Below are 24,479 nucleotides of genomic sequence, written 5' to 3'. Positions count from 1 at the left end.
GTTTCTTCGGGCTTGTCGCTCACTTATTTTTGTGTGTGCGTATCTCTAGGGAGGATATCCAGCTGCTGCTGCTGCTGCTGCCGCCGCCGCCGCCTATCGCTACGCCCAACCGGCTGCCGTAACCGGAGCAACCGCTGCAGCTGCCGCGTACAGTGACAGGTGAAGCCAACACGCGCGTTAATAAACACGCTTCGGCGTACGGCTGAAATGCTGAGGTGTAGACGGTGAGGACCGCAGCGCCTAAAGTCAGCTTGGGTGCAGAGACGAGGCAGCTGGAGCCCAGCATGAACACACAGAGCTTTTATGCTCCATTACACAGATTAATGCTAATGGTTACGACAATAGTGAAAGCCAGCCTGTCTGCAACCATGAAAATCTAATGCTGTGTGGGGAGGGGCCGATTAGATGTAATATAAGATGTACCAGAAGGCTAACGTGGCCTGGGAGCTAAATGAATGCGATCAAATGATTTTGTAGGTTTAATGGGTGGAATAAATGAAAACAATGCAAGTCTAGTAATGAATTAAAAGCAGGATCTTTATGCAGTCAGTTGTGCATAAAAAAACTTCCTGACAAGGAAGTTAATTCAGTTTAATCATGGCAACGTTGGAACGCTCACTTGGCTTGAATAAATAAAGGAACAACTGAAGTCTGGAGCCTTTTATAAATGAGGCTAATTATGATGTATTTATATTTTAAGGTCTCTTTATTTGTCAGTGTTTATTTTAAGCTGTCTTTCTTGCGGCAGGAAACATTTCAAATTAACAAGCAAAGAGTGGTTCGCTGCAGCTGAAGGGTGCAGCAACCATAGCAACAGAGATGGATGCAACTAAATTTACCTCACTTGACAGCAATAAAGTACCATCTTGTGTGGAGCAGCGGGTTCACAAGTCACAAGTACGCCGTTTGTGTAATTACTCTCCCTTCCAGAAGGGGGAGACAAACTAACTCGCTGCATTATTTGATCTTTATTCAACATTCTGCTTTTTATTTTCTCAAAATGTTTGAAGGAACCGGCGGTAGTATCTCTGAGACCCCTACTCACTCTCAAACTCTGCTTGAGTTCCTGTCATTCTTCCTCTGTTGTTTTCCCTTCCTGGTGAAATCCGACTTCCTGTTCCTCGTGTTTTTTTTTAGTCCCGATCACCAGTCATCGGAAGCTCCACAGGAAAATCTGACGAGTTTGTCCTCTTTTCTTGTTTGTTGTGTTTGTGTTGCTAGCTACGGCCGGGTGTACACTACAGACCCCTACCACGCTTTAGCTCCGGCCGCTGCTGCTTATGGAGTCGGGGCAATGGTGAGAAAGCTGCGCACGACATGCCTCCGTTTCAAAGCCCGTCTCAGCGGGACTTTACACGGAATCTGTTGGAGACTGATTAATGACATGTTCTGGATCAATGTGTTTGTGGATCCGGAGTCAGTCTCTGAAGGCTGCTTATTTTTCCACTCTGTAACCGTGTCGTCTTATCTGTCTCTTTCAGGCCAGTTTATACCGGGCAGGCTACAGTAGGTTTGCTCCTTACTAAAAACCACAAATCTCACCCAAGGAATTTCACATCGCTCCAAAAACTCTTTTTCAAGTTCTTTGTTTGGCAGTAGCCCCCCCCCCCCCCCCTCCCGTTTTCCTGCAGACGGACTCCAGTGACAGCTCATCTGTTTTTCTTCTATTTTTTTTGTGGTGAGACGGTTCGTTTTGCCACGTCATCAACTCAAACTATTTCTATACTCTTCTGTCTGTCGCCATCATGGAAACGATGACAAAACTGTCAAGTGTGTTTGCCCCCCCCCAAGTTAAAAAGCTGGAGCGTGTTACCTTGGATGACGAGGGGGGCACCTTTGGGAACGGCTTTTGGAAACACTACAGGATGTGGAAGGAGAGCGCCTGCTGATCCCACACACTACCAATCTGTCCTTCATATATCCACTGCCCAGTAGGACGTAATCAGACCCACACCCACTTCCACTCAACAACAAGTACACACTTTCCTCCTCTAGTGTTGTCCTGCACAGATCGATGCCTCAGCATTACTAGAGAAAGTACTTCTGTTCTTAAACACTACATAGCAGCAGCGGCGTCGCTCTGCTTTAGTATAACAAGGAAAGCCAGACTAGGGAGCGCCTGATGCTTATTTTGTAAAGCTGGAACCGGGGAGCATCTTGCTGGAGGAGACCCACTGTGGATCTGGTACCAACTCCAAAACATAGCATGGGAAAACAAGAAGAAAAAAAGGACTGTTTTTCATTTTCTAACATTTTACAACTTCCCCCAAATGTAAAATCCAAAGTAATGTTTGAAAAACGCAGAAAGAAAAACGAGACTCTTTCTGCGTTGTCCCGGTTTTTCTGTCTTTGGCTTCGCTGCCATTCTTTAGAAGCTTCCTAGACGTGTCTTTACTATGTGGATGTGTTAATGCTGTTATTATGTTCAGCGGCAGAGCCAATCGCCTCTTCGGTCTGCACGTACTCCATTTGTTACCCTGAGCTACAACACGGAGCTACAAGCGGACCCTCGGCGCCTGTCCATTTACAGAAAGAAGTCGACGTGCCCCTCTCAAGGCTCGCTCTTGATCTGCTCGTAGCTCTTCTTCTGTAAACAGACTTGATTCATTTTATTTCCATCTCCTAAAGCCTGTCAGACATTCCAGCTTTGGCGGCGCCGCAGCGAACCAGCAGATCAGGTGGACAAAGGATCCAAACCACACGTAGCGAAAAGCAGATTTGAATCAGGAACGCCCGCACGGGGAAACTAATCATCTGCCATTCAGCCAGATGGGAATCCCCTCTTTGCCAGTTGAGATATAAATGCCTGCAGGCTTCGGGCAGGGCCGCTGCGTGGAGAATGGTGGCTGATCTCAGAACAGTCAAACCCCCACAGAATAGACCACAGTGGAACAAAGATGGCAGCCACGTGACGGGGTTTTTGGAATAATACGAAGCTTCTATTTATATTCCTTGTTTTTAATGTGACCGGACACGACACTCGCCGTCTGTAGGCTTCACTTTGGCGTTTTAGATCCTCCCTCGTGCTCTCTGCGACACTTGCGTGCAGATATGTTTCATTTCTCCTTATCAGTTTCATAAATCAACTGGTAGCCAAGCTTGTGTCTGTCCTGTGTGTATCACAGCTCCATATACTTTCCATGTTATTACTGCTATTACTTGCATTTTTTTTTTGGTTCCAAAGATTTCCTGAAGAAAGCACATTTCTTTTCGGTCCTGACGTATTTCTTGTTTTTGTGGTCGTTGCTTTTGCCTTTTGTTGTATTTCTTTTTATTTCATCCGATGGGTTCCGGCTGTATTTCTTCAGCACAGTATTTACACAGCATCCTGGGACATGTCATCAAAGCTGTGTTGACGGAAAGACGGCAAACACGCTTCTTTAAAGGTTGCAGCAAAGAAAGGAAAAGAAAAACAACCCTGTTCAGTTCAACTCAGTCCTCACACTAATTTATTTCCTTTTGGAAAGCCATCGTAAATTCACTGTTAGATGCTGAAGCGCTGCAGGCGAGGGAAATACAAGCAGATTGAGTCATGAGGGGTATCCAGAACAACAAAGGATATCTTATTTAAATGTCCTTTTTGCCAGTAGAGCTAAATTAGAGGCAAAGTTAAAAGGAGGAAAACGTCCACACACAATGTCGGCGCGGCCCAGTGGTGGGCAACCTTTTGGAACAATGTGTGGCTGGTCGAGGGAAATGATGGCAGCGATCATTAACTGACAGGATAACAACGTCCCCTGCTGTCTTTTTGTAACGCTTTGTTGGGGGGGTACAGCAGAGCGAGGAGGAGGTAACCTTGTTTGATTGATTGTGAAAAACGTGTGCCGTAGGTCCAATGAGTATTTTTTTGACGCACATTACCTCTTTTTGTGTCCTATTATTCCTTCCAAGTATTATCAGACGTGTCGCTGTGCATGCTCGTTTTGTGCATGAACTCATCGTAGTGCTGGAGGAGGAAGAGTACAGGAGGATGTCATGTGATGCAAGGTGACGGGAGTGAAGGTAGAGGGAGGGCGGGAGCGGGTGAGGAGGGACGAGGCTAGTGACTTGGGTTATGGCTGCTCTGTGCCGCTGTGGTTGCCATGGTAATCACCGGTCATAGGAGATGTGTGATGTTTAATTTGATATGTCAGGACCCCACCGTGTGGCTTGCTTTTATAATGAAAATACCCACCCCGCCCCCAAAAAAAGATTCTGACCTTGGCCCACCGGCTGTGAAACAACTTTAGGTTCAGTTCCATGCGGAGCTGCTTCTAGAAGCGTTCCGAACACGCCGCTCATCCGGCAACACTTGGACGTCAGCCGTCCTGTCCGGCGGCGCCGGCGAGTTCCTTCTGCTCCTTTTCCGTCTGTTCTGATCCAGATAAACGTTGTTTGAGAGGCTGCAGAAAGACGAGCGCCGCGGAAAGCAAAGGTTTATTCCCCTCCGCCGCGCTCGTCGACCCGGTGGGTCGTCTCTGTACAGGGATTCAATGAATGACTTTGAATTGCATGTGTGTGGGTTTTTTTTGTTTGTAAGTCACATGCTCTTAAAAGCTCATTTATCCAAGTGATTTTTATTTCGATAAGTGACATGTATTTCCTCACAATGTTTTACTTTGTCGTCCTTGTGTCTGCCTTCTGTTTATTATCATCATCATTATTATTGAATGTATATAATACATAAACTGTTTGGTTTTTAAGCCGCTGTGTGGCCGCTTCTTTGTGACAAAGCGTTCATTCCGGTGATGGAGCGCACTCCCAGACTGTGGAGCTGCTCTTTCACTCTTTCATTGCTTCGATTGTGTAAAGCTGATCAATTTTCTCTTCATTCATTGATTGAAATCAGGTCAGCCAAGTAGGAGTGGCGACGTTTTTCAACCGCCATTGAATATTCGGTTTGCAGACCAAAGTCATCGGCTGTTTTCAGAAAGCCTGATCACGCAGGAATATTTTAAATGGGTCAAAACGACACAAAAGTCGTCTTTTGATGACGGCTGAGGTCACAATGGGGTTTAATTCCTCCAGGAGAAGTCGCTGTGTCTTTGTGGAGCCTCTTGAGATGATGTGACCTGCTGCTGACTGATTACATCTATAGTATTGATCTATTAAATGGCTCAGTGTGACTTCAATGCAAGCGGCTGATGAACCGTTTCCTCCCAATAAACCAGAAACAGATGGGAGTTGGATAGTTTTTGTTTCAAAATTGTAACTTTTTTTAAACCTTTTGATTACAAGCCATCTTAGAATAATTTCTGCAGAAAGGGAAACTTCTCAATAGACCGCTGTGATTGGACCAGACTATTAATCCTGCCCTGCTGGGTGGCATTGACCGTCGGCTGCTCGATAAGCGCTTCCAGCACCTCCAACTTTCATTGCTGCCAAGGGGGGGAAGGATCTGGAACAATCTTTAATTGCATGTGGAGTTAATGGCCTTTAATGGGCTGGATGTGGCGGCAAACCTCATATCCCTGCTAATTGCTCTAATGCACAAGAGGACGATCGCCTATTTGATGGCATTCTCTCTGAGTAATTGAAGTTGGGCTAATTGGAAGAATAGATTAAAGGCCATCTGATAAGAGGAGTGTGTGAAGATGGGCATCCATTGAGGTGAAAAATTGACCTTTTGAATGTTCGAATTGCTGCCGGCCATGACGAACGGAATCACTTAAAAAATTTTATTTGTTAACATTGCAGTAAATGGAGCTGTAAAATTTGTTCCTTAATATCTGGTTTGATTATTGGCCGATGTTTAGGGTGGGGATTTCTATCTTGCCACCGAATTTCATACAGATAGGATTAGGATTGCGGATATTGAGATTTATTGAATAATTTGGCCGACTGTGCATTTAATATTAGAGAGAGATTTGTAATATAAATCTCTTGTTGTTATTGTCTTATAACTGAGTAAATTCCACTTCGGAGCATGACATCAGATTTGTTCCGTCTTTAATACCTGGGGAAACGGATCCAGGTGAAATCGGGGTCAATTGTCACAACAAAACAATTTTGTTTTTGGGACCCTTTCAATAATATCTCTCTTATTTCCTCCACAAAGGAGGTTCTCTTTCTGCTGCCTTTACCAAGACACTGGAATTAGAAGTGGACAAACGGATTAGATGTGTCTTCTAAAGCTCTGGATCTAGATCCAGAAGAAACCACCATTACTGAAAGTGAGCTTTTTGTTAATAACTTCCAAACTAATAACGATAATCAACGTGAACCCAATTGCTAAAGGTTTGGTTTTATGCTTAAGATAAAATAAATGTAGGACAATAATATTTAGTGTAAATCACAATAAGGGAGGCTGAGCTGCTCAGTGTTCTAGTTGTGAAAGCTCTATAACGCATCAGCAGACTGAAGACTATACGCTGCAACCCTCCATGCGTTATTATAAATGCATTTGTAGCTTCTCACGAAGAAGAGAAATACAAGTCACATATATCTGATTTAAGAAAAATAAAACCAGCTGAGGACATCTCGAGTTTGATGACTCGCTGTGTAAATGCCCCGCGTCACATGTCTCGACATTGCCCCCTGGAGGTTGAACGGTAGAACTGCACCCCCTGCTCCTCATGTTGTTGCCCCTCCCCTTGCAGCAGGTGCTGGAGGCATGGCTCTGAATCTTGAGTGTGGTCAGCCTTTGGGGAACCATCTGTGCAGACTGTGAGTGGGAGATGTGACGATTTAGTTCCGGTTCTTTATTGATAAGTCATCACAAAATATGGGTGGAAAATCATTAGAATATGCGTCGAGCCCATCTTTTGTTTCAGGAGCAGCAGCAGCATCGACGGAGCCCAGAAACCTGATGATAAAGATGTTAATCAGCGATGGCGTCCGTCTCCCGCTGTGCTGATGTCTCTCTTGTCCTGCTCTAATCTGTCCTCGTCCTCTCCACTCGTTCCTTCTCTTCCTCCCCTTCACTGATGCTCCTCCTCCTGCTCAGCAGCTTGGCACCTCCAGCGTGACAGTTTCACGCTCTTCTATCACCTCGGGGTTATTACATACACCGTTTCAGAGCGATACACAAACACACATCTCGGGTGGACCTCGCGTGGATTCACTTCCACAAGAAATCTGGAATACCAGAACCAGTGCAGGTGATGGAACTCGAGCGGATGAGTCGTACCATTGTCATCTTTTTGGGGGGAAAGGCCTTTTTTTTTTTTACAATTCTCACAGCAGATTTTAAATCACATTTCCTAAAGCTCGCGACAAATGAAAAATATTTATATTTTACACAAGTGAATCAAACGCAGAAAATCAAATAGCCGAGCCGAGCCACAGGTCAGTGCGGCTGGATTTACCCTCTGCTTTGGGTTCGGACAACATTTGCACACGCGTTTGCACAAGGATCAGCCGTGTTTTAATTGTTCCCATAATATTCATCGTAGGGCTCCCTGTAGTTTGTGGTTTGAGGGCGAGGGATGCTGAAAGCTTTGTTGGTATCGATTTCCTGAAACACAGAATGTTCACATCCGTCATGTCGGTGTAATTAAAACCCATGATGTCATTGGCCTTGCAGACGGACTTGGCTGTAACTGTCTCCAGGAGTGAGAAGAGTAGATGTGGAATCATCGCTAATCCTGCCGCTTTGTTTACTCACTGTCATGTAGAATCCAGAGTCGTAGGGCGATCGCAGCGACGACTCGGGTCTCCTACCTGAAGGCAGACACACGAATCATCGTTTCATTCGCCACGCTGAGAACTGATGGATGGCAGGATTCATGTTCTCGTGTTGGACGCCAGCTCTGTGTCATTGTTGGAATCGGGTTGATTTTAACCATTAGCATGCTCTTTGTGCAGGGGGGGGGGGGGCTATGATAGATAATGTTAGCCATCATTAGCATACTTTAAATTACTGCTGTGGCTCGTCTTGCATCATTCACATTATGATGTAATTGTTAATTCTGGAACCATTAGGATGAAATGACTCCTAAAGATGTGTATTCTAGTAATTGTTGATAGAATCGGGAGATATTGATCAGAGTTTAAGATACTCCGCTTGGCCAATGAGAACAGCTCCTCACCTCTCCTGTTCTCAGCTTCGCTCTCGAAGCTTCCGTTTTCATTGCCTGCCTTCGGGCTGCTCAGTCCCGGGATGTCCCCGTCGGGGCTGGTCCAGCCCAGAAAGTTCAGAGGGTTGTCTTTCGACCTGGCCTCCCCCCTGCAGAGGAAGGCGACCTGGGACAAGCCATGTCCAATCAGCAACACCCAACCGTTTGCCACCAAGGCGATGCTAAGCACCGGGTCATCCCATTTCGGCCGGCGGCCAATCTCAGGGTTCCCCCAGGTAAGCATGGTGATCCACACCACCCAGATGCAGGTGGAGAGCAGCAGCGTGAGGAGGAGCAGGGTGGCCTGTATTCTCCCCATCTGGCGGGTGGCGGCTGTGTTGTAGCTGAATGTCAAGCAGGAGCGACAGGCAAAGTGCAGGGCGAGGATCAAACCGACAGCCAGGAGGCACAGCACGTAGATCTGCAGCATGACAAACTCCTCCTGGCTGTACTCGCAAGGCGTCTTGTTCCGGATCAGCACCAGGATCAGCCACTGGGTTGAGATGATGACCTGCACCGCGAAGAGCCCGAGGGCCAGGGCGGGCTCCCCCCAGCCCCGGGCGGCGGCAAATCCCAGCAGAGCGAGGCAGCGACCCAGCAGGCAGGAGAAGGCCAGGGAGAAGAGCACCCCGAAGAGGAAGATCCGGACGGGGCAGATCTGAGCGGTGAGGTTGATGATGAAGGAGAAGGTGATGGCGAAGATCCCAGCAGTGGCCAGCAAGAAGAGGGACACGGAGGTCACGGTGCCTCCGACGCTGCTGCGGTGCCGCCTGGAGGAAACGCAGACGCATACAGACCAGAGCAGCAGGCCGAGGAAGAGAGCCATGCTGAGCAGGAAGCCTGCAGAGGCCAAGGTCTCCAGCACGATGCCCCATACTGCCCGGCGGTCACACAGGTACCGGTAGACGGGGTTCAGTCCTCTGCTGCAGCCCGGCACACCTTTCAGGGACGTGACGTTTGAAGGAGGCGGGGAAGTGGCCGTTGCGTTAGCTGTGGCGTCGATCGTGCTGCTGTCTGTTGACTGGCAGGTAAGAAGGACGTGGAGGAGGAGGAGGAGGGCGACGAAGGGGAAAACAGGTTTGTGTTTCTTGGATAAGCAGCCCATGTTGATCGTGGCAGCCCACGCAGGGATTCAACCCTCCTTTCTCAGAGAACCTCTTTACTCCTGAAACAAGAAGCCTCCTGTCAGCTCGAAAACATTTCACCTTTCAATACGTTCGCCGCGTGTCGTCTGGCAGCGCGGAACGGGACGGAAAAGAGCGTGGCGAAGAAAAGGGAGAGAGTGGTTTGACAGCGGGAATGAAGAAAGCAAGAGGGAGGGAGTGTACGAACATGCCAGGACAAGGTAGAGCAGCGTGTTAGACGGGCCTGAGGAGGAGTGGGAAAACAACCTCGGCGTGGAGGCGAGGTCGGGACAGCATAGCAAGTAGCGACTATTCTGCTGCGCCGGCTCCCAAACCTGCAGGAGACACACATGGGGTTTGGGGTTTATGGGCATCGCAGGAAGAAGGTGAGGAGGGGGTAGACATTTACTACTGATGACTGAAGGCCACTTCCTCCAGGCCATGATTCAAGCCTCTGTTTCAAATATGGCCTCATGTTGGACTGCGGCGTGTTCAAATCCCCCGACCTCCGTTTATAAGAAGGAGAGTGTTTACTCTCTGAGAGTTTGGAAGACAAAGCTGTGCACATAAACTCCAGGAATGCTCTTGAGTATTATGGAGAAAAGAATACATGTTTGAACAAGATAAGAAAAAAAAGCTTTGGTCAGAGGCCAAGCCTGAAGCCGAGCAAGCCCGTGCGAAAACAGTGGAACTTACCTTTAATCCTGCGGAACGTGAAGCGCTCTGTGTTCACAGAAACGGTTGGGATGGATGTTTGGAGCTCCTCGGCATGCAGCTATGCCCCTCCTGTCCCGATGATATGAACATAGCTCCACCACGAGGTTACGGCAGCAGACAAAGGTGGGAGGAAGTCGATGGAGGTCGGATACCATTGGAGGAGAGGATCGTTTTCATCTCACAACAACAGTTTGCACAAAAGCAGAGAAGCTTGCAGCCCGACTCGGACCCCACCTACTCTTTCCTTCTCGGGGCCCTCCCTCACATGATGGGTGGGGCTCACACCTGGAGGTGATGATGCACACCCGGGGGGGAGGAAGAGTCGACTCCTCCCTCTTTGTGAGGCAATTTCCCACCGGATTTGCATCCCATTTTCATGCGTATCGCTTGTAAAGCTCTCTAGTATGGAACGGGTGAGACGCAGATTGCCCTACGAGCGTTATGATTGGAGGGGGGGTCCGAGTAACATAAACAGGAACAGCCGTAACCTTGGTTACAGGCTCAGAGCGGCGACATGTGAAGTCGGTGCAGGGAGGAGACGGATTGAAACTGTCGTCTCCCCCACGTAACGCTTGGACTCGTGTCTGAACAGGCCCTCAGTTATTTGGGTGTGCTCGGTTTAAACCGGCTCCTTCGCTCTTTCATGCCATCGTCAGCTTGCTGGTTGCAGGAGTAGAACTTGTAACATGCAACGCACACACACATACACACACGTCAGCCCGTCTGGCACAGCACAACACAAAGGGCTTAGTGAGTCCCATATGGAGAGGTCAAAGGTCAAACATCATGAAATCTGCTTTCTTCCTGAGTGCAAGGAAACTTCCCAAGCAGAGGAAAATTGCACCCACTGATCCGTTGTCGTCGCCCCCCCCCCCCCCCCCCCGACATGTGAAAGTGACAGCGTCAGGTGTGTGTTTGACATGAGGAACACACTTAGAACCAAATCCACACACCTTCACTTAAAGCAACAACAGCAAAGCAGTCAGATCAGCCAAAGGTGAGAATATTTTTTTTACGTGTTGGCATCTGTTGAGTCTGACGACTTAAATCTGCTCTCTCTCCCTTCAAGCATCATTTATTTTAGCAAACCCAAATCCCTGTCATCTCATTTCTGTCACTGCTCTTGTGTTGGGAATGTAATGAGGGAAACATTTGAGTACACACGCTCTGCGCTGATAGCAGATCAATATTTGGAAAGGGAAACCATGGCAACCCGAGTGTCTGGGGGGAAAGCCGTTGACGGACAGGATGTTGGCAGCAACGCCAACATGGCTGTGCTTCCGTGGGGAACGGTTTTTCCATCCAACCAGGAAAACCACACCTGTTTGAGCAGCGCGTCGACGCAGCAGTCCAAACGCCTCAACAGCTGTAAGGATTTCTGAATAATCAACAGCTGTAAGGATTTCTGAATAATCAACAGCTGTAAGGATTTCTGAATAATCAACAGCTGTATGGATGAGTTCTGAATAATCAACAGCTGTATGGATGAGTTCTGCATTAATCCCCGGATTAGTTAATCCATTTAGTTTTTAGTGCTTTGAGTGAAATAATCAATAGATCCTTGACCCTGCATCCCGATCAAATTCAGGTAATGAATGAATTATGACCAAATATCTGGCCGATCAATGACATCACCGATTAGCAAACATCAGCATGCTGACATGTCAAACTATATTGGGGAAATTCCCAACATTCCCTGAAGGCCATTCCAGTTCAGACTTGTGATTTATCGTATTTAAAGCCATGCATATACTTTTTTCAGGTTTTATTACATGAAAAAATGACAATTGCTAAAAAGTTTACTGCAGTTCAGGACGTAACAGTTCTCAGTTCTGCAACCAAAGTCATGTATACTTCTGTTTCCTCTAAGGAGGGCCGTGGGTTCGGATCGCAGCAAGAAGAGAGGTCGATGGGTCGAAGGGGAGTTCCTCGTCCCTCATCGAGCGAACGTGCATTGTAGTTTTCTCCACTACAGCGTAGTCCGTGCTCTCCTTGCATCCATCGGCGTTCACGGCAACCGCGTGTGCACGAGGAGTCGAAAAAGAGGGCGGAAGTGCAAAAGGTAGGGCGGAAGCCGAGGCCCAAAGGGATCAACACTGGCAGCAGAAGCTATAGAAGCAAATACAAGCTGGTTTTAACTACCGCTTTGCTTGCGTCCATTTCAGGAGGAGAGAGGGAGGACCGACGGCGGAGGGAGGAGAAGTCGGGAACAGATCATCGTGGATGGATGGAGGAAGCAGGAGGACGGTATGAGGAGTTCTTTCTCGTCTATATAGATGCTATAGTGATAATGTAAAAATAAGAACATTATTATTAGTATCATTGCTTTATTATATTTCCATCCACTTAGTGGAGGGATGCATGAGGTAGATAGACGAGAGGATATTAGGGGTGGGGGGGGGGGGGGGCAGGGTGGAGCGGGCGGAGGACATCAGACGGAAGGACAGACAGGCAGGAAGCGGTAGATTTAAATGATGCCGTATTTGGCCAAGTCGCTGAGCTCCATGTCGCCGAACGCCTCCCATGGGCACACCACCGTGATGTCTGTCCCCAGACCCTCCATGCCGGGAATGTCGTCCCCGAAGCTGGGAGAGAGGAGACAAAGAGGTGAAGCGGTTTGCGTCCCAGAACACAACCTGATCCGACTGGTCGCGCCAACACCTACCCCTTCTGCCCGGGCTTGGGGGCCTTGCTCTTGAATGTGCGGGTCTGCCTCTGCTTGAATTTGGGCGGTCCCTTCTTGGGTGTGGTGGGACCGGTGTTCCCACTTGGGGCCAGGGCGCTTCCAGCAGGGGGCCCGGCGTTCATATCTGTCGACGGGGACTGAGAAGAAGACGCGTAGAGATCAGCTTCCTCGTCTTCTGACTTCCTCACTGTAATCCCTCCCTCCCTCCCCCCCTCATCGCCGCTGCCCTCTGTTAATCCGGTTTCAACTCAATGACAATCAGATTAGTTGAAATAGCCAGATTAGCGCTAATCCTGCTTTGATCTGCAGCTGACTAATTGTCCTTCTGGAAAAGCAAGGATGTCAAGTCGGGGAAACAACCTCTACTCGTCATCGTCGAACTTTAACGTGGGCTGCGACCAAACCGAGATAATAAACCAGCGACGCCGCCTCGCCACCAGTAACACCATCAAGTCTGTTGTTTCCTGCGCCGTCTGTCCCTGTCTTCATTTCAAATCGGATTTTAAGCAGTGTCCCGTCTGAGCCCGACCCCCCTCTCTGAATTAAACTTTTTAACATGCAAAGTCTTCATTTCTATCTGTAATTTAATAGTTCTTAGTCCATACTAGAATAAACCTACTGCTCGTTAGTCAAAATGCTTCTATATCAGGTCATGTTTTGCGCATACCTGCGTTAAAATTCTCCTTTACCATCACCTTAATTTTTACTTTATAAAGACTGATTGATTAATTTTATCCTAAGTTCCAAAATCATTTTTATCGATAACCAGTCTAAGTGAGTAATATTCCCGACAAGAGGAATGTCACACAAGCAGCAGCTGTTAAATATAAGGTACTCCGGTTGGTTTACGGTTGTTGCAGCTGTAGAGTTTGTTCTCACCTGATGTCACAGGTGTCCCACAAGGCGTCCGCCAATCTCCGTCCGTGCTGGGTCTTTCCTCGAGTTGTTTGGGGGAATTGTCCGAGTTCTGCTTTTATATCACCGTCTTTAATCTCGGCATCCTCCTCTTTCCAGTCACATGGCCCGTCGGTAAAAGATCAGCCAGGTGTCCACCAGGGTTTACCTGTCCCCCCTCCTCTCTTCCCTGAATCCAACCTGTTGCTGCCCTCGCCTCAGTGCATTATCCTGGAGGTCAAAGATCAATCTGGGAGGATTTGACTCGGCTTATCCCGCTAAACCCCAGCAGGCCTGCATTTAGCCGCTGGTCGTGTTCAGGTGCATGTGAGACGTTGATCCTGTTGCCATCAGCAGGGAACGATGGTCAAACTCCAAGAAGAATATTTCAAACATTCCTGAACACAAATAATTTGTTCTGCAAGAAAGAAAATCCTTTAAATTAGAATTTAATAAAAAAGTCAGTACAAAATGTAATGAAACACTCTGTGGGTCAGTTTAGGGTCATTTGAGTTAGGAAAGGTTTACAAACGGTCTATTTAGGCTTGAAGACGATGTTAAAATGTGCCTTAAATCTGATACCTGTTAACTTATTGATCATTCAAATCTTTAATCTATAACAGATGAAAGATTCTGCATCAGCAGCAGCGGCTTAAAATCGATTCGGCCTCCTGGAGCGGAAAATGTTGATCTGAAGGGAGGATCTCAGATTAGCCTATTTAGAAGCGAGACACTCGAGGACAGATGGGAAGTTGGGGAGGCAGAAATTCACGAGTCGCTTCTTTAGATTATTCTACTTTAACTAGCTAACTAACTTTAGCACTTTGATACAGACACAAGCAACTCCTGCACATCGCATTGTGTTTAATGACTTAAACACAGCCTCCAGTGTCGCTTTGGGTCCAGACAGAACTCACAGTCTGCGTTCAAGGAAAATATATGTGTTCAAACATTAATATTCACTTAAATTCCAAATGTTTCATGTTTTCTCAGGGCTAATTATCATAGTTGTATTCAAACAGCTACATCTCGCTCTACATCTGTAGATACAGTAGAATAAATGAAATGATCTTTATCTGGATCTCTTCCAGAATCCAGTGGTTCCTTCTCTGGAACGTGCCCCATTCTCCAACCACATGTCATGGGAATCTGTGTAGAAGGTTTTTTTTTTTTCTAGTTGCTTTTAAAATGTGGAGAGAGAAAAAAAATCCAGAAGCCACACACAAGTTCTCTGGTGGAAAAAGAATCCCATTTCAAGCGCTCACTAGGAGACACAAAAGAAGTGCTCGGAGAAAAGCTTTCCAGCGGTGCCGGATTATATTTTAAATAACGTACCGATGCGTTTCTGCTTGGACTCATAATGGTGTTGTATAAACATCATGCCAATCTAACGTTATTGCTGCATCCTATAGGCTTGTCAGATGAACTCCAGCACCAGGACGCTCCAAAAATGTCTTTGGTTTTATAAGGAAAACGTTTATTTCAAAATGAGCATCAGGTTGTGGAGAAGACTTAGAATAAAGATCACAAGTTTATTAGGAAAGGGTTTCCTGAGGTAATAAATGAAGGAAGCGTTCCTCCCCGACCAAGAAGCTCGTGGAGTCGCCCCCTGCTGTTCAGGCAGAATAATGCAGGTCTAATGTCGTCACTCAGACCTGGAAAACGCATCCTTTATTAATGGAGTCTGATATCCTGTTCTGTCTTTAACCCAGACTAGACCTGCTCTGCTGGAAAGTACCCGGAAACAACTCTTAATATTCACTTAACTCCTTTGTGTGTTTTTTATTTATCTCTTTGGGTTTGTTTTTATGATGTTGATATTGTGATCTTCAATATTTCTTTATTTATTCTTACTATTTTTTTGTTGTCTGCAATCTCTTCTTTTTACCTCTTGGTTTAGAATAGCTTCATATTAATTCATTATTCATAAAGGCATCACTTTTGTTTTTGTCGTCGCCTCTCCTCTCTCTCTTGATTGAAATTCCAGGGCGTGGTTTACGGAAATTCACTTCAAATGCAGCTAATGATTTCTCTCAGTCGTACTAACACATTAATGCATTTCCATTTCCGATCGGTTTATGCTCCTTTAAGCTGCAGCGTTGAATCCCTTCAATTAGAGCCCAAATCTTTTACAATGTGGCACATCTCCTTCATGTCTGTTTTTCCTGTAATAAGTATTTTCATTTTTATTCTATTTGCTTAGCAGGCAATTTTCATTCTATTTACATTTAAATGAATGCGTATATAAAGGTTATGTTGCCTGTGCTCTACGCTTGTCAGATTAGTTTAGTCTTTTTGCTTTCAGTAAGGTTTATTTTAACAGCTTGCTCTGCAGAATGGTTAAACTAATCAATGTTACATTCGCTTCAGGTGATTTTCAGGAGGAGATTTAAGCCTAATTAAATATTCCATTCTTTTTTTTGAAAACAGCAACATTGTTATTGCAGTCATAGACTCTCCTTGTCATTATAATTGCACACAGCTACCTCTGTTTTTGTTTCTCGGGCAGGAAGGTGGGGAATTTTCCTTTGTGTCAGTGTTATGTAAGACGTCAATGATCCACTTCGCTGAGCTAATTGGACACTGGGAAGATTAACCTGAATCTCATTCCACAGTTTTACTTCACTGTGTCGTCATTTCTAAAAAAACATTTTCAGGAAGTCCCGACTTGCTTCTTAGCTGGGCATGGATGTTTTGGGAGGATTGTTTTTGTCTTTCTTCCTTTGTATTGTTTCTTCTGGGGGTGTGTGCTCATAAAGACAAAATGATATAGAGGTCATTTCCAACATTTCTGAACTTGCAGCAGTTATTATTCCCCTCGTGGACCGAGGCGAGCTGCAAGCCAAAATGCTCAGCAGCAAGTGTATGTGGGTGTGCAATTATTCATGTGCCATATTTCATTTTAGCCAGGGATGGAAATATTAAGCAAGAAATCAAGGGAGGGAGGGGAGAGCATTTCTATCCTGCAGCCATTAGAGCAAAGGTAGAATATAATGCAGGAGAACAAACGATAAGTTTCATGCAGCACAATAAAATGTTGAATTCGTTTATGAAAGCAAGGACAAATTGAGAAATAGTTCTTTTTGGAAAAACTGCAGCAACAGTTTCATGGTAATCAAAAGGAAAGAATGATGTCCCAAATCCCAAACAGAGAAAAGGCTGCTGCTGCAGGAAAGCAGAGAGTGGGGTGCTCATCCACAGAGAGAAGTTTAGAGCGATGGAGAGCATGCATGGATAGGGAAAGTGCGGATTTAAAAAGGAATGAACGGATGGATTGGATGAGGCATGGAGCTCTAATCCGGGTTTTAAGGCTTCCATTGGCATTACGGGAGGCCAGCTAATCGGTGCGTTGGGCGTGCTCCCTTCGGAGGGAGAGCCTAATTGGATGTCACCAAATCAGAGAGACTTTGATGTGACATGTGGAGAGGATGAGGATGAGGATGAGGATGGGGATGGGGGGGGGGGGGGGGGGGGCTCAGCGGAGGAAACGGCATTAATGTTAAGATAGTGGCCGGAATACGCGCTGGTGGAATACGCGCCACTGTGGCATGAGATGCGTGATTTTATCAAAGTCACGCAATGAGCTGCAGACACGCACAGCGTGCCTTCATGTCACCGCGCACACCACGGAGGAGTAAACAGACGGGGAGGGTTTGCTGTAATTGGCGCATCACACAGACCTCAAGCAGGAGCGCGGCGGCGCTGCGTAAAATGAGAGGAAACGCAGGATGGAAGCAAAAGGGCAAAGGAGGGGGGGGGGGGTCGTGTGTGAATGCATAAAAGAGAGCGATAACGGATGAAAGGAAGAGGGTTGAATAGAGGAGAAACGAGGAAGCAAAAGGTTATTCAGCGCGGCAAGTGCTCCGAGGCGCCCCCCGGAGGATTTACGCACCGCCGCGCGATGAAACCCGCTGAGGGTAAATTAGTCCTTTGAGCCGATGTGATGTGATTCTATGTTCCACGGTGTCACGTGGTCGCCTTTCTGTGCCACGCAGTGACTGGAGCTTTGCTGCAGCGCCTCGCCTCGCCTCTCCGTTTCCTTTAATTTGACATTGTGCACGTTTCCTGCGCGTTCCCGTCTCAGCAGACCTGATGAATGCCGCATTCATCCCTGCATTGGGAAGGAAAGGGGGGGGGGCATGAAAAGGGAAAATCTGATTGACTGTTGATCTGTAAGTTCTTTGTTTGATTAGAGTCGGAGGAGAGCGGTGAAACCGAACCTGTCGATGTTTGGCATTAATAATAAATGCACTTATGACGTCATGACTTTTTACATGCCGTGCACAGCCGGGAAGCTCCCAGTGAAGCGTCGTTAATACTGAATAAAGTCTAAACCAATCAGGTGATGATGGGATGGCTGCTTTCAGTCGTTAAACCCCAAGAAGGACAGGAAGACATGACGCCCTTTGACCTTGGGGAGACGCTCTGGACCATGAAAGCGTCTCCAGCCCAACAGGATGGGACAGTGAGTATTTAACAGTGTGTCTCTTTGTACCTCATTCTGATACATTGTCTTTTTTTTTAATTTTTATCAGTCAGGAGTCCCAAATCTTAAACTCATTTATTCCTGAAGCATCTGGGGGAGGAGAAGAGTTCTAAGTCTTCAGAAGGTGATTGCAGAAGAAGAGCGACAGTAAAGGGAATAGATTTCCCTGCAGTCACCACCCGTCATGGTTGTCACCTCATTACCAGTCTGAGCTGGACGCTCTCCTGCAGTCAGGGAAAGGTCAGGACAGACCCAGAGAGACCGGCAAAGACAGAATCAAAGAGCAGAAACACCCTGCAAGGAGGGGCTTTCACAGTGATGCTGATAACAGCCTCAGATTGTATTCATTCCTGTCCTTGCACAGGACAGGAAGTACGGATTTACTATTATCATTTACTGTATTCTTTATGTGTCATATTTGTGGGGCTGCATCATCCAAGTAGAATACAGTACATTACATATTGGTGTCTGTGGTCCACCGCTGGTAATAAGTCTTTTTCACCAGCAGGGGGCAGATGAGTTTCACTGGGCTGGTGAAAGAGAGGACAGGATCCAGACATTCCAGCCTGCTGTATGTTTGACTGCAGCCCATCATAACACACACACACCTACACACACACACACACACACACCTCACATACCATCGTCTGCTCGGGATAAAGTGTGGTTCTGTGGTTCTGGTCAATCTTCTGCACGAACCTGCTCAGACGTCTCCAGCTGAGTGTGTCATTTAGACTTTATGCAGCCGCCATACTTTTTAAGTTTCCATTACATAGTACTCATAAATGTAAGGGGTAGGGGTTGTTACCATGGCAACAGTTCCCCCCCCCCCCCCCCGACTACTGCATGAACTGCTGTCGTTTTATTCTCTGCCATTCGACTCGAACCTTTTAAAACAAGTCCCGAACTTCTTTAAAGGGGAGATGAATTCCTGCAAAAATTCACCCAGATTGCTGACAGGGGTAGGTTGATGCTGGTTGGATGCCCTGCAGGGTCAGTTTGTTGGAGTTGGCTGAGCAGAAGAGCAGCGGGGCACCAAAGAAAAGCACATAAAAAAGAGAAAGTTGGTGCCCTCGTGAGAAATAGCAGCAGATTATACTGAAACGGGTACCAAAGGAAACACACACACACACACACACACCTGTGACCTGAGTCTACCTCAAATAATGGCTCACTGAAAACACGCAGCTTCAGAGTGTGTTTAAAATCCAACAGCTAACATGCTAAAGCGTGCACCGCATCTTTCCTCACGCGAACCGAGTCGTGGCTGCAGCTTCAGGATGGCGCTGAAGACAACGAGACGTTTGCACGTTTGGTGTATTGGTCGGTTTTACGCCTGGAGACGGGATTAAACCAGTGCAGGACTCAACCTGATGCCATTCCCTAGTGCTGAGGCGAAATATGTCCTAAATGGAATTATATGTGCTTATGTGATCTGTGTGTAATAACAGGCTAGCTGTGAGGGATTACAGGCGATGGAAGGAAGAAGGACAACACACCGCCTGTCTCCGACGGCGTTCCGCCGGCTGCTTCGTCCCCACCTCCAGCCGACTTTGACAGTTTGAAGCTTTGCTTGTTGTGAATGTGGGCAGCTGTTTAAAGAGGATTAAACTGAAGTTTGGAGAGAACGATGGTCGGCTGATGAGAGCTTAGAGTAAATATTATGAGTCATTTGTGGTTCCAGATCTCAAATCCACTCATTTCAGCCAGAGGGAACGATCCCAATGGATCCGTGCCCAGTCATAGCAGGCAAAAAGAGGAATTGCATTCTATTTATTGGGTTGATTGCAGGTCTCCAAACAGTTTTTTGTCCACAAATGTTAATTTTTTTGGTAAGAAATATAGAAAAGTAAAAAAAAATTAAAATACAGTCTATTACTGACTGACAAGCTGGACAAAATTCTTACACAGACAGACAGACAGACACACTGGGACGATAAAGTTCAGTACAAAGTGTTTAAGCTTGGAGGTGGGACTGAGGGCTGGAGGAGAGGAGATATTCGGCCTGAAGTAGTCCATGATTCTTGTTGCAGGTTTTATTTGTGATGACAGCCAGAGTTAATTAACCCCCATTCCTTTCAAATAATTTAACATAAAGAAAGTCAATTTAAAAAAACACAATTGTGCAAGAAGAATTGCACAGAATTCAAGCGAAACGGTCGGAGAGACGGACTTGAAGATGAATTAGTCCTGCCGGTTGACAGATTTATGAGATGCCCATAAATCTAAGTGATGCTCTGGTTCAAGCTCCCGTGACAAAATTCACAGTCGCAGGTAAAGACGCCCATCAGAGGCCGTCCACGGAAGCGTCCGTCCTTCATCCAGCCTCCCTCCAGCCTGCAGATCCCGGGAAGCAGCTGATATGCGATTGTTTTCCCGTCTGCGTCGCTCTTAGCGTTCGCTGTTTTCAATCTGGGTCCAAAAGAAGTGAATCCGCTCGCCAGAACCATTCAGGAACTGCAAGAGTTAGCAGGAGGAACGCCAGGGCATTCCAGGCACGGGGTGAACTTTGTTGTTGGAGCGCTGCTTTCCTGTGTTGGAAAAGTAATCTCATTTGAAAGAGATACACTCAGTCTTAGGTGCAGTGAAGAATTCTTTCTTTTTCTTACTCCTCACCTTCCACATCTCTTGCCCACTTGTCCTCCTCCAAGGTCATCATGCGTCTTTCCCTTCTCCTTGAATGGACCTTTTACCGTCGGCTCTGCTGGGTGAATCATATCCTGTTTTTAACTTCGCTCTCTTTCCGTATTTATTAATCTGGGCCTCTGGCACTCTTACATAAAACATGGCTGTTTGGCCTCTGATGTGCATTCAGGACATTTCTCAGCAGCTTGGTATTCAGTCGCGCCACCCAGACGTGGGACGGCTGAGGTGGTGACTGGACAGGGATGGGATGAGAAAAGGGAAAAGTACCGATGAGCACGGGCTCATGGGGACAGGTCCATGAGAAGGAAGGACAGACGTGACTTTATGGGCATAAATGAGACGGAACACGAGGAGAAGCGTGGCAAAGACTGTTTGACTATAATCGTCTCCATCGCTTGCTGCTCACTCTCGCTTTGCTTTTCCTCCTGCTCGTCTCTACCTTTAGAATAAGCCCCTCCCTCTCGTCTAGTTCTTTCTGAGCCTCCGTTGTGTTGCGATCTGCCTGCAGACATTCGGCTCTTAATAATCCAGATTAAAGAAAAGACAACATCGTGGCCACATCCCTGCTGAGCATGTCTGCAGCTCTGGTGCAGAGACATCCATGTGTGTTCTCTCTCTCTCTGAGTCCTGAAGTGACCCCTCACCTCTCCTATCTGCCCCCCCCCCCCGACACAAGTCCTGCCGAGCATCACGTCAGAGTCACCAAAAGGTGAAGTCAGTCCACGCTGTGTCTCTTTGGTTGATGCTCTATTCGTACCGCAGTAAACAGCGGTGAATATTATCGTATGCCTGTTATGAATCAGGTTTGATGTCCCCGTGCCGTCCTCCCCCCGTCCTCCCCCCGTCCCTCCCCACTTGGCTGTCACCCACTGGAGTTCTGGTTGAAGGCGTGGGAGTGGTGGAGCGAGTGAGCTAATGCCCCCGTTGTGATTAAACGATGGAAAAGAGGCCCGATAGTACGATGAGGGAGGAGAGGGCGATGGCTGGAGGGGGGGGGTAGAAATGAAGGGGAGACGCGAGTATAAAAGCCCTGCCGTGAGGAATTAGCACGTATTTCTGAGGCCAGCACACAGACGCAGGGACATTCCCGAGACTTCTCGCCCCCAGCTGGTCTTTCGTGGTGAGTGGATTCAAGCAGACGTTCTCACAGCTGCTCACGAGAAGCAGAATACGTTTGTGTCTTTGAGCCACGGCGGCGGCGAACTGCTCGTTTTAAATGTTAAAGGTCATTTCTAGTTCATTCTGGTTTTATCTGTCACTGGATGCATTTTGTAAAACGTTCTTTTGCTGTAATTCGTCAGCATGCGGTTGGCCTGCGGTTCCAGTCTGGGTAGAGAGAACTTACATAGAACCCCCATCTGGCCCCCGAGCGGAACCTCAAGCCTGTGGCTTTTTCCACTGAGGTGGGCACATTCAGCCTGCAGGGAATATGAACCCAGCAGGCAGGACCCCGACCAAGACTCAGACAGGCATAAAACTGGAGACTCTGTTGTCAGCACACACACACACACACACACACACACACACACACACACACACACACACACCACACCCTTGCCGGTCTATAGGTTCTTTTTGAGCTTTTGGGCCTGAGGCTTGAAATTTCTGCACCCAAGTTTGATTCTTCAGAATCCAAGATGTGCCAGGGGCTGATGTGTGTGTGTGTGTGTGTGGGGGTGTATGTGGGTGTGGGTGTATGTATGTGTGTGTGTGTGTGGGTGGGTGTGGGTGTATGTGTGTGTGGGGGGGTGGGGGTGGGTGTATGTGTGTGTGTGTGTCTATGATGAATGCTCCTATTGAAAAGGAGGGCTGCTGAAACAGAATCCCGTCCAAATCCCACAAACACACGATGGGGATGAAAGCATTTCTGCACAGCAGGAATGTCTGTCTATATGTGTGTGTGTATGTGTGTGTGTGTGCTCGAGTATTACGGACATCTGGTGTCGTTGCTTGTACAGGTGTAACAAACTTTCCTTTAGGGCATGATTGTGTGTGTGTGTGTGTGTGTGTGTGTGTGTCTGCAGCGCTGACATGTCCTCACTAAAACTCCTTTCTCCTCCTCTTCTTCAGCATCAACATGAGGAGTCTTCTTCGGTTGCTGGCGCTCTGCGCTGCGCTCGCTCTCTGCGTCTGCTACGGTACGGCCCGTCTCTCCTGTCGGTTAATCGTCCCACGTATTTGATGTGCATCCGACCTCCTCGTGTAACCCGACTCCCTGTCTTTCCTGTAGACTCGCAGGAAAGCTCAGAGTCCATTGAAGGTGATTCCCTCTCTCAGAACGTATTCTTGACGGTCAGGCCTGACCTCATTGAACTTACATTGACTGAAGTATTGCGGTTCCAGATGTGTTCGTGCCCCGAAGCCGAGCCAACTCGTTCATCCTGCCGCGGAGGGGATACGCATTCAGCCCGCCCAGAGGCCCCGCCTTCAACCATTACAACTTCATGAGGTGACGAACACAACCACGTTCCTGAGCATACGGAGGACAGAGAAAGAGGCACACATGCACCGAATATCTGCTACTGTACTTTCGGCTTGTCCCGTGAGGGGTCGCCACGGCAACCCAACCTTCTCCACTTCACCCTGTCCTTTGCATCGTCCTCCCCAACACCAGCCACTCTCATGTCCTCCCTCATGGATAAATATTTTCCTTGTCCTCTCTTTTTTGCTCCCTCCTTCTTCTCCAGGAGGATGAAGTCTCCAGCCGAGAGGCGAGCAGAGACCTGCGAGGACTACTCTCCTTGCCGCTTCTTCGCCTATCGCCATGGCTACCAGCAGGCCTACCAGAGATACTTTGCCGCCCGAAATCCGCTCCAGAGATCCGCTGGGATCCGCCGATACTAAGCATTGTTGTCTGGAAATGATGAGAGCTTTCCTTCATTCCACACATTGCCACTCTTTTTTTGGGGGGGGGGGGGGGGGTGTATGTGGGTGTTTATGTGGTGTTTTCTGGATCTGACGTGAATCCAAAGAGAACACAGAGAGGCATCAAGCGAGACGCAGATGTTACATCATTATATACATGTAGGAATTCATGGCCCATCTATTGTTTAATCTCAGGATAACTTTCCTCCATTATTGTCACACCCTCCCGGTGTTTATGAGCTTTACCTGAAGTATACGAATGAGCTGTGTTCTTACGTTAGTTTATCGGGGCCAGTAATTAGTTCCCTTGCTTTGACTTGACAAAAATAAAATTCCATTGTCTTCATCCTGTCTGTCATTTCTGCACCACATGGGTGTGGCTTCAGAATCCAGGTCAACAAATACATTGCTACTGTGAACTGCAGGTACTTTCACTACACTGGGGTATTTCCATTTGTCTTCTCCACTGCTTACCTTTAAAATACCTTTTCATACACTCTTGATTTATCTGAAAAAATATATTCTGGTGGTAAAATAAGAAAGAAAGGCATGCTTTTATTTCTTTTTTTGTATTACTATGATTGTTGAAAAGAATTAGTTTTCTCACTGTATTGACAAGCTGCAGCCACTCGAGGACGCTGTTTCTGCATGCGTACAAACAACGAGGCGCTGACGCAACGCAATATGTAGTGTGCCTCTTTTCCTGTAAATACGCTGGACACAAATATGTTTCTTTTTTACTATTATTATTTAGCGGTAAACGTTTACCAGAATTTCATTTCCCATTTGTGTCAGGCTCTGTCCAGTCCTGTCAATACTCTGAGTCAGAAATGTTTCCCTACTTAACGATGCCACTGGGCTTCACACAAAAACACCATCATCTGAATGACTGTCAGGAATTTCATCACTGTGTTTTTCCACTCCAGCTGTGGGCTGAGCTCGTTCAACCTGTCGAACAATAGCGATCACGTTCTGAGCCGACGACGGGAAATTCAACAACAACAAAAATTGACTTTAGGAAAAGA

The 24,479-nt window shown here is 47.1% G+C and overlaps 3 protein-coding genes across 6 annotated transcripts; 1 reads left to right on the top strand and 2 right to left on the bottom strand.

The window, feature by feature from the left end:
* Window positions 1-23,480, top strand: mgp (matrix Gla protein). 4 transcript variants are annotated; one of them, XM_068749493.1, is made up of 7 exons: window positions 1-159; window positions 11,748-11,939; window positions 12,043-12,124; window positions 22,660-22,727; window positions 22,820-22,849; window positions 22,933-23,038; window positions 23,277-23,480. In XM_068749493.1, the coding sequence occupies exons 3-7, from the start codon at window positions 12,105-12,107 to the stop codon at window positions 23,431-23,433; spliced, it is 381 nt and encodes a 126-aa protein (XP_068605594.1). In that variant the 5' UTR covers window positions 1-159; window positions 11,748-11,939; window positions 12,043-12,104; the 3' UTR covers window positions 23,434-23,480. The 4 variants fall into 4 exon arrangements, with proteins under 4 accessions (XP_068605594.1, XP_068605593.1, XP_068605592.1 ...); XM_068749492.1 differs by lacking the exon at window positions 1-159 and adding an exon at window positions 10,791-10,874; XM_068749491.1 differs by lacking the exons at window positions 1-159; window positions 11,748-11,939; window positions 12,043-12,124 and adding an exon at window positions 18,458-18,514.
* LOC137906039 (G-protein coupled receptor family C group 5 member D) lies at window positions 6,570-9,250 on the bottom strand. The gene is made up of 3 exons (XM_068750331.1): window positions 8,010-9,250; window positions 7,586-7,641; window positions 6,570-7,435 (listed from the first exon to the last, which is right to left on the bottom strand). Exons 1-3 carry the CDS (start codon window positions 9,139-9,141, stop codon window positions 7,346-7,348), a joined length of 1,278 nt encoding a protein of 425 aa, XP_068606432.1. The 5' UTR covers window positions 9,142-9,250; the 3' UTR covers window positions 6,570-7,345.
* pde6hb (phosphodiesterase 6H, cGMP-specific, cone, gamma, paralog b) lies at window positions 12,345-12,685 on the bottom strand. The gene is made up of 2 exons (XM_068750104.1): window positions 12,543-12,685; window positions 12,345-12,462 (listed from the first exon to the last, which is right to left on the bottom strand). The coding sequence occupies exons 1-2, from the start codon at window positions 12,683-12,685 to the stop codon at window positions 12,345-12,347; spliced, it is 261 nt and encodes an 86-aa protein (XP_068606205.1).
* Window positions 23,481-24,479: the final 999 nt, after the last annotated feature.

Source organism: Brachionichthys hirsutus, chromosome 16 (assembly GCF_040956055.1).
Source record: "Brachionichthys hirsutus isolate HB-005 chromosome 16, CSIRO-AGI_Bhir_v1, whole genome shotgun sequence".
Taxonomy (NCBI): Eukaryota; Metazoa; Chordata; class Actinopteri; order Lophiiformes; family Brachionichthyidae; genus Brachionichthys; species Brachionichthys hirsutus.
The sequence above is the reverse complement of the archived record's forward strand: the minus strand, read 5'-3'. Positions and strand labels throughout refer to the sequence as shown.

Excerpts from the sequence above, each read along its gene's own strand:
- LOC137906039 (XM_068750331.1), bottom strand. The coding sequence starts at position 9,141 with ATGGGCTGCTTATCCAAGAAACACAAACCTGTTTTCCCCTTCGTCGCC. Across the intron at positions 7,642-8,009 it reads CGAAGCTGAGAACAGGAGAG|GTAGGAGACCCGAGTCGTCG; the intron begins GTGAGGAGCTGT and ends GTCTGCCTTCAG. Across the intron at positions 7,436-7,585 it reads ACTCTGGATTCTACATGACA|GAAATCGATACCAACAAAGC; the intron begins GTGAGTAAACAA and ends TCTGTGTTTCAG.
- pde6hb (XM_068750104.1), bottom strand. The coding sequence starts at position 12,685 with ATGAACGCCGGGCCCCCTGCTGGAAGCGCCCTGGCCCCAAGTGGGAAC. Across the intron at positions 12,463-12,542 it reads CCCAAGCCCGGGCAGAAGGG|CTTCGGGGACGACATTCCCG; the intron begins GTAGGTGTTGGC and ends CCTCTCTCCCAG.
- mgp (XM_068749491.1), top strand. The coding sequence starts at position 18,459 with ATGAGTTTCACTGGGCTGGTGAAAGAGAGGACAGGATCCAGACATTCC. Across the intron at positions 18,515-22,659 it reads TCCAGACATTCCAGCCTGCT|CATCAACATGAGGAGTCTTC; the intron begins GTATGTTTGACT and ends CCTCTTCTTCAG. Across the intron at positions 22,850-22,932 it reads AAGCTCAGAGTCCATTGAAG|ATGTGTTCGTGCCCCGAAGC; the intron begins GTGATTCCCTCT and ends TTGCGGTTCCAG.